The sequence below is a fragment of the Brachycentrus maculatus genome, unplaced genomic scaffold, assembly GCF_059751285.1.
Source record: "Brachycentrus maculatus isolate JH-2025_06_01 unplaced genomic scaffold, ASM5975128v1 h1tg000197l, whole genome shotgun sequence".
Taxonomy (NCBI): Eukaryota; Metazoa; Arthropoda; class Insecta; order Trichoptera; family Brachycentridae; genus Brachycentrus; species Brachycentrus maculatus.
The window spans coordinates 402,463-412,091 of NW_028280948.1; the positions used below are offsets into that span (position 1 = coordinate 402,463).

General features: G+C 32.5%; 1 protein-coding gene across 1 annotated transcript; it reads left to right on the plus strand.

Annotated features, from left to right (window-relative positions):
* The first annotated feature begins 567 nt into the window (after positions 1-567).
* LOC148307550 (solute carrier family 2, facilitated glucose transporter member 10-like) lies at positions 568-9,312 on the plus strand. Its single transcript, XM_088263274.1, has 8 exons — positions 568-1,081; positions 1,171-1,308; positions 2,398-2,574; positions 3,401-3,705; positions 4,505-4,757; positions 5,167-5,478; positions 6,307-6,433; positions 6,856-9,312. The coding sequence occupies exons 1-8, from the start codon at positions 724-726 to the stop codon at positions 6,932-6,934; spliced, it is 1,749 nt and encodes a 582-aa protein (XP_088119400.1). The 5' UTR covers positions 568-723; the 3' UTR covers positions 6,935-9,312.
* Positions 9,313-9,629: the final 317 nt, after the last annotated feature.

Genomic DNA, 9,629 nt, shown 5'->3' on the forward strand with positions numbered 1-9,629 from the left:
ATTTTACCTCTATTTTAGTAGGTAATTTTTTTGTAATCACTCAGCTATTTCAATATATTATTTCCCGGCACCTCTTTTGGACCAGTTATTTAGGTTATACTTAGTTACTTTTTTATTTCCCAATGTTTTGCTTTCTATTACAAAAATCACATTTAGGGCTTTATAGTGGTAACGTTGGGTTATGTATAAAAATAATTTCGTATTATTTATTCCGATTGTATACCGTGTCACAATCCTGAAAAAAAAACGATACGTCAAGTCGATAGAGAAAAATGTTTACGCGGTTAAAATATTTGTTCCGTTACGTGCAATGTTTGTCTTTTTATGAATTGCAAAGTCACAATAATCTCATGTTTATATCGAAATATGAATCCCTTTTCCGAATGAAGGAAAAATACAATTCCTTATTCGGGAAATGAATAATTTTCTTTTCGGAAAAAAAGAATGAAGGTATCCGGTTCCACTTTTTGTATGTGCTTTTTTACATTGCGGACGTTCTGAATTACCTAACTGAAAATTGACGTGTGCGTGAGTATAATATACTCACTCAACAGCTGTAAATTTTTTAAAACAGATCGAAACAAAAAGCAAATCTGCTGTTTTCTTCTGTCAGTTTTTTTGTTATTATAATAATTTGCTGCTGTTGTGTCAGTTCCCATTGAAAGATAATAAACGTATATTATCCATAATCTCGTTGCAAATTACAAATTTGTTTCTGCAGTAATGTCTGATTCGGAAGACACTGCGCAGTTATTAGGATCAAAATCCTCAGACATTCGTAACTCGTTAATTTTAAACACCAGCCATGTAAAACCAGCGGATATTAATTTAAATTCCAACAAGAGCAATACTTTATTTGTATTAAATGGACGCAAACATATTTTTGAGGCGTTTTCGCCTGTGCAATCTTACGTGGGAACTTCGGTCGCCGTGTTGGCGGGACTCTCTTTTGGCTTTGATATGACAATTGGCACAAACCTCCTATTGTCCCTCGGGAGTGTTTTGGACTTAAATTGTTTTGAACACAAATTACTCATAAACGGCTGGATAGCTGGAGCTATTATCGCAACTATGTTTGGAGGTAAATTCTTAATAAACGGAATGTATCATACACTTTTGTTTTCATGCACACATCCAAAGTTTGTAAAATATACTTTGCTTACTTTTTAGGAATCATAATGGATAAGTGTGGACGCCGTGGAACAATGTTAGGCTCATCCCTGATACTATCTGTTAGTTCTCTACTAGGAGTTACAAGCGGCAGTTATTTGATTCCCTTTGTTCCTCGATTTATATCTGGATGTTCAGGTATTTAATTCATACTACTATGCAGAGTTACTTGTAATTTAATAAGATTACTTTTGGGAGGTTGTAGTAGAAGTGATTGACTATGTATTGAGCTACATTCCATATTTTACCCCAAATTTCATTCACACAAATATTAGTTCAGATAAATATCAATTTAAAATATTCAGTCAAATAATATGAATAAATATTTTTTTTCTCTAATATTTTTAATATTAGAGATTTATAGATTTATAGATTATTTTTAATATTATGAAACAGCAAATATTTTCATAATATTTATTTATTGAACGGCTAATGCCTTTAACATAATACATATATATAGTAACTAATATAAAAATACACTAATAAAGAAACAAAAAGTCTTAAACATAGAATAATAATAAAATAACAAATAGTAAGCACTGATAATACTGGTATAATATAAATATATGCATGTATCCATTTGTATTGTGTTATTTTTTTATAAAAACAAAAAACAAATAATATACCAGAAAGTCAGTTAGTTTTTAAAATAAGCAATGGGATATTGAATATCTGACTCTACAGATAAGTTTGTCGACCCGTACTCTATTCAAATCTAGTCATCCCAAACTAGTCTTTTTCTTGGTTAGTTTGAAGATATTGTATAAGAGAAATTATAGTTGAAAAGCTTGAATAATTACATCCCTGCAATTTAAAGATATAATAATTATGTGTTGGTGGTTTGTTTATATGACTATTTTATGATTCCCGTCAGATGAATTGTTTGATGGATGAATCATCAACAGAAATTGTATTGTAATTTGGAAAATCTACAGTTACTGCCACAGACATACATACTTGATTAGCTTCAAATGATTAAATTAGAAAACCGAATTAACTGACAATTCATCTTTAGAAAAGCCGTTTTTTATATCAATTACCATGTCTACTAATACATACCAATGGCGTGCACAGAGTTTTTATCAGGGTAGGCTGTAGGGTTGGGTAAAGATAAGGCATAGTAGGCACTGGTCGTATTTCTATATGAAACGCGAGTAATCCAGGGTTGGCACTGCTTTTCTGCCTATATAGAATGCACGCCTCTGACTAATACATATTTGATTTCAGTGTGCAGTCTCCTGATGTCCCAGAGTGTGTATATTACAGAAATATCTCGAAGTGAAACTCGTTCCAAAACTATTGTCTCCCAGCAAATCGGCCTACAATTCGGGATCCTATTTTCCGCTATAGTGGGAATGCAAAACGCAACTAATCAGAGTAACCAATTTTTCCACATGATTACAGGTTTGTATTATTATATTAACACATTTTGGGCAGGTGTTTTTTATGCCTGCCGACTGCTGGCGATGAGATTGGATAATTGTGTACATATAGTTAAGACCTTAACAAAGAGATTGGTACATAATATTCATATAAAAACATGAAATAATTCCTTCTTTTCTGACTTTGAAATGAGGCCGGCCCAGAAGGTAAAAATACCCTTCCCGTCCTTAAAGATCAATTGACCGAACGGGTAGAAATACCTTTCCCGTCCTCAGTGTGTTAACTGCGTGCTGTCTTGGAAAATAATGTTGCTTTTGGGGTAATGTGTCCATCCGATTTCGTGTGATGAATGTTTGCTGTTGTTTGTTCGGTAAACATAAAACAAAAATACATTTTAGAACTAAAAAAATATATCACAAATAAATAATTTCTATCAAGATTTTTACTAAGCTCAACATAAATGAAGAAATCTCTTCAGATAGGAATATGGAAGTCTGGGCATTTACAGGGCTTTCGACATTCAAAATAAAGTAATTTATACTTTAATTAAATTAGAGTAGTAAAATGGTTGTTACTTATTTATTTTATATTACATATTTTAATTCTCATTAAAAAAATATATATCTTACTTTATTGCACCTATTTTCAGTTAACAGTAAAATATGTAATGGCACGTATAAGGATGTGATTTTATATTTATATATCTTTCTTATAACTGCATATGTATATGTAGGATAGTCTATTCATATATGTATCTATACATCTATTCTTCCAAAAACCGGCTTAAAATGTATAAATAAATAAATCTCACTGACTCGAGTCTTACGGGTTATTTCTTCACCTCCAGGTATGGTTTGTGCTTTTGGGATCAGCATATTTGTGGTCACCTATATCTTCCTCCCTGAGTCCCCTCACTATGTTATATCGAGAGAAACCAGATCCAACTTATTGGACCAACATTACGGGAGTACTGAGTCGCATTGCTCCGGCGGCCAGTGGTGGAGTCTCGCCAAGACTCTGGGTCTGGTGATCCTCATCCAGTGTTGCGGGCGCTCTTGGGTACTTTACTACGCACCGCGAGTGTTTGCCTTGATGGGAATATGCTTCAGTATTGCGGATGGCACTGCTGCGCTGACTACAGCTATAATAAGGGTAAATTCTTTTTACATACTTTATTGTTATTCACTTCAATTTTCAAATGGTACTCGATCTCGATAAACTGTACTTTCAACCACCCTCCAAAGTAGAATTAAATACCTAAATAATACCACATCATTTTTTGAGGGACAAAAACTCGTGACATCTGACAACTTATAGGATTTAAGTTATAGGTTTGTTGACATCTCAACATAGATGAAGAAGAAAACGGAAGTCTGGGAATTTACAATTCTAATAATTCTTGTACAATGTTTTCGAAATTGGATCATATATATAGATATACGATCCAATTTCGAAAACATTGTGCAAGAATCATTAGAATTGCAAATTCTCAGACTTCCATATTCTTCTTCATCTATGTTGAGATGTCAAAAAATAATATGAAATAACTCCTATAATTAAGGATAATCCAGATTTGTATTTGGACACATTCAAAATGTTATCATGTTATAGTTTTCCATATAAAACGTGTTGCATCAGTGGAAAAATTATTGATAATGTATTATTTTAAACATAAAATATTATGGTTTTTATGATTATATTATATTATTTGCTATATAATTGCTACAAAAAATACCCATAGCCTTTATTGTGACATCTGATAAAGGAATTTAGAATTTAAAAATATATGCACAATCCCAACTTTATCCCAAACAAAAAAGTATTTTTTGTATAATTATCTCCATCAATACCTCAAAAATGACAATATATCTGGAGCTAGATGTCTTTTAATACAAGGTTTCATATTATTATGTAAATTTATTCAGTGACTGATGTAACTATTTTGTTTTAGATAATATCATGTATCATTCTCCTGTATACGGTGGGTCGTCTCGGTGTAAGAGTCTCCATACTAACCTCCCTCTCCATTATGACCCTGTCTGCGATTCTACTGAGCGTTATAGCCGGCTTTGACCAGATGTATTCTTCCGTCATCACTCCGGGACCTAGAATCTGTAATGTTCTGCCGATCTACACCTCCATTGGGATGCTTCCTCTGGCCGATGAAGCTGAACTTAAATATGCTGACTTTGAAGCATTTGAAGGCAAGTTCAATTTCAAGTTTAACCATTACCTGTGTGTATATGATATATAATATTTATTTTCTCTTTATAATGATTTCATAATATCGATGTGCTTTTGTCTTTGATTAGTGATTTTCTACCAACTTTCTGTAAATTAAACTTAATTCTAAATAACATATTTATGCGACTAATCAACCTGTTAAGACTTAATCTAAAGAGGGAGAATGCTTCACTCAATCTTGTCTTCTATATGTACATATATCGGCCTTCTGTGAAATTTTGGTGCCTAATTGGTGAGAGCGACAAAAAAGTAATGCAGTTTTCATAAGACGCCATGCACTGTGGCACGTATTAATCACATGCATCGCTTGTCGTCTGCATAGAACATTTGTTTCAAACTAAAATGAAAGCGAATAGCCTTCTCTCGCAGGTAACTCCACTCGCCCGCCATACCCCCTGCTGCCGACACCTGTAGCGCTGCAAGCTAGCACGTGCAACCCCCTACACTGCGCTTCCTCCGAGCTGCCGCCGCCCACCGCGCTGCCTGCCACGCCACGTCTGGCCGCCGTCATTGCGGTGCTCACCTTTGAGGCCGGTTTCACTCTCGGCTTTGGCTCGCTGGGATGGCTCGTCGCCTGCGAGATATTCCCCACACGCTGGCGAGCCCGCGGCCTCGGCCTGTCTGTGGGACTGTACTTGATCATGGACCTGGTTGTGCAGACTATATTCTTGAAAGTAAACAGTGAGTAACTTTTATTTTACTCGCATCTGCAAAGTCCAGATTCCAAATTCATTTAGTGTGTCTGTACGGCGATATGCATTTGTTTACAAGATAAATAGATAAATTACACTTTGGCTGTTACCTCTCGGTTTCAATCCTCAAATACTTTATTAGTACGGCAAAAACATACATGTCAACTCTTTCATACCTTCACTGAATACTTCCTGAACTTGCATAAAAATCAAAGTATGTATTTGGTTCCTAATGGTATATATTATTAAATGCCCGCATTATGACAGCATTTAAAAAAAATTGCTTTTTTATTAACATGAACAAAATAACTAAACATATCGTAGTCGTACAGGAGAAAGTGACCAACTACCAAATCGTAAAATGTTCAGGAGGGCCACCTAAGTCACTTTTGCTTGGCAACAAAATAAACATCAATGCAGTTAGTCATAATTACCTAGTCAATATATTATACTTAAAAGTTTAAAATCCTTAACGATGTTTTCAGGGCAATATTAGGCTAGTAAGATATCAAACACTCAATGATCACGGTTTTGTAAAAAAATGCACTTGGTCACTTTCTCCTGTATGACTACGATATCTTGCAAACAACCCCTTTATCAATCAAACCTAAAAATGTCAAGAACACGGAACCGTTAAACGTAAACATGTTCGCCTTCATTGTGTAGTTGTTAGCCCATTTGGTTACCATGCTGGAAGGTGAAGGTTTGATTTCCAAGGGGAATTTGGCAGTGTATCTCTGTGCCCGCTGTACATCTCACTAGAATTGACAGCAAGCTATTCATATGCAAATATCACTAATAATATCTTCTTTTTCAGTTCCACTCTACAGTCTCTTCATAATCTTCAGCGTGATGAATGCTCTAACATTTGTAGTATGTTTTATGGTACTACCCGATACAAGAAGCAAGTCTCTGACTGAAATACAGACTACAGTTAATGAAAGGTAAGGTATTCTCATTTAATAGAAAACACCATCAGATATAATATCATTTTAAAGTGTCCACAGCATGATTGATAAGATTTTCAATGTTTCCATTGATGTTGCTTATGGATGTGACAAATTGGTAATCACATTTATTTGAGCGATTGACATTTGTACTTATTGATTGACAAACTATGGGAATGTTAGTTGAAGGCAATCTTATTTTGCCCGTGGTAGCAGAGCCGTTTATGTAATATATAAGAGTTACACAACAGACCCAAAGTTTGTATCAGTTTTTAGACATCCTTTACATCAGTTTTTCTTCATTCTCTAGTGAGGATGTGTAAAAACTGATTTGTTGAAGTTTTCATTGATTATGAATTGAAAATTTTGTTAGAGTCTGAAGAATTATCTCCTTTAAGTATGAATGATTGTTTTCCCAGACACGGAGCGTGGATGGGGAAGTTGGCCAAGCTGGTGCTGCGACAGGAGAGGGGGGGCGGTAGACAGACGCACATTTGAGATGAGGCCACGCTGTGCTATGTTGGCATGGCAACGCACCAGGGGGGCATAGCACCCTATGACGGGACACACCATTAATCACACATACTTATCATCGTACACACCGCTCCTATACATCCTAGCAATACTTTCCCCTAAGCCTGTGGAAATACATATGTTAATGAATGGCATTAAAAACGAGATATTAATTCAAAAGTAAATATTTATAATAATTTACATTATTGTTGCACATTTACACATATAAAATAATTACCTTATTCTGTCTTCAAGCCGGATGATTTAACTGTATAATTTTTCTTTCTAACAGTTTTCAGAAAAATACATAGATATTTAATTGAAAAAAAATTTAACAGTTTGTATGTATTATGGTTGGGCTGCTAATCAAGGGAGGGCGTCTGTCTGGCGGTTATCTATTGTCTAATCTCGTATAGAACATAGTAACCATTTAAAAATTTAAGTGAAGTGTATTTATTTTTTAATACTTATACGGTGCTTACTTTGTTTGTGGCAGATTAATAGACAGAGCAAATGGTTCATTGGAAATAGGTGCTGGAAACCGTGTTTACATTTTGTATATCTTTATTATGGAATATGATATTCTAGTTTCACACCTGTAGATAAATTGTATACATATTGATAATAATAATAAAAATGGTCTAGTGGAAAGTATTTCTAGAATATTCCAGTGTTAGTTTTATAATTTTTGCTTTGAGCACACTTTTATTTTGCATATTCAATGTCACTACGAAGCATTTATCAGTATTATTATTATGTATTGCAAAGGTTTTTCATCAGAAAAAACCTGCTAAGATTTTATTATTATTAATATTGTATTATTTCAGCTAGTCAATCTTAATGAGTTCAATGAATGTTTTTCAAAATTTTGGTAGTTTTTCTTTACTAAAGTTGTGATTTTGATTTTTTAATATTTATTATTCATTTATGTATTAAGTACTTAAAATGGAATTTCTTAAAATGTCCCTTGCAATGTACGTAATCATTACTCGGGATATGTAGTTTTAATATATTTTTCTGAATAAATAACTCGTAATACTCTTTATTTACAATTATTATATGTGACAAATATGAAAGTGCAACATATTCTCTGAAAGAATTCTAGGAAATCATGGTTTGATAGTATGTATACATAACATTTAGGTAGGTGATAAAAATAATTATAAATTTACTTGTAATAAAACTGTTCATTTTATTTTGGTTTAACAAAATTCCTATAGTTTATGAAATGTTTTATTTTTCTTAACTATTGATCTCTTCGTGATTTGTGATTTTTTCCATTCCATTTTGTACTAAGAAAAAAATGTATTTTATGTAATTTTAGTTTGCATTTAAAATTTGTATTTTTATAATTTATGAAACTACTGTTAATCTGTACTAATTATATATTTGCACACATATACTGTAAGTGTAGATATAATCAAATTAGAAGGCTTAGGATGTCATTGCTAAAACAAATACACTTGGTAGTAATCTGTGACCACTTCAGAATCTGGTTCAATTCCTGCGCAAGATCCCGCGTTTGTGTCGCTGTCATAAAACAATATTTGCATCATACACAATTTGAAAATGGAAGAAAATAATATTCAAATGAAAATATACCTGTATATTGGTCAGGAATTGAAAAATCATTTTATTTACAATACGCTGATTTTAATTGTATATTTTTTAAAATTATTATCATTCCGGACATTTTTTCAAGGTAATTTTTCATAAAGTTTTTTACTGATTATTATTAATTCAAAGAAAAATTAATATTGATTTAATCACCGACTTTATAAACTGCTTGTTAATTAGCAAGTAAAAAATACAAATTACCTGCAAAACAGCGCTGTGTATCAATTTGTGTATGGAAAATATTGTAAATGAGGGGAAAATTTGAGCTCGGATAGTTTACTAAAGAAAATTATAATTTCGAACGGAAAGTTAGAGAAAATAGGTGAGAATATGCTTTATTTATTTTTTTATTGACTTTTTGAGTATTTTTTTAAAATTAAAGTCAAAATAACCTAAGTATCGGTGTCAAACATGTTATTTTTCCTCTTAAGTGATTTGACTGTACTTTGACAGATATTTTAGTGGTCGTTAAGTTTTTTGTCAGTGGATGTTACAAACGTGAATGTTTACTGCGGGATAAAAAGGTCAATTTTTAACAATCACTGTGGTACATAAGAAAGTTTATATTAGTAGATATTAGAACTAGATCACAATAAACCATGCATAAACGATAATAGAAAACCATATTTACAAAATACATAGTTTACAGCCTGTAGAATACATATATGGGTAGACCATAGTGTTGTTTATTTAATTATTGTGATATTTTTCATTGATTTAAATAAATAAATCATCTAACATAAAAACTTGGCTTTTTTATTAAAATTTTACAAATGAAAATGCACATTTCTTTTTATTATTTATGCTTAGTTTAGATATTTTGTGTTGTTTCCAAAATAAAAATAAAAACATATTCTACATTACAAAATAACTATCTGTTTTTAAATAACTTTACGACAGTTAAAATTTCAACAAGATTCAAAACCATATAGGTCGAACTCGGTTATTACCTCATTATAACCTAGTTCGACTGTATATTCTTACATTATGGCATGATGGATTTTCGCAAATACATAACTCAGTAGGTACCTTTACTGGAAAATGCTAATTTTGCGACTGATAC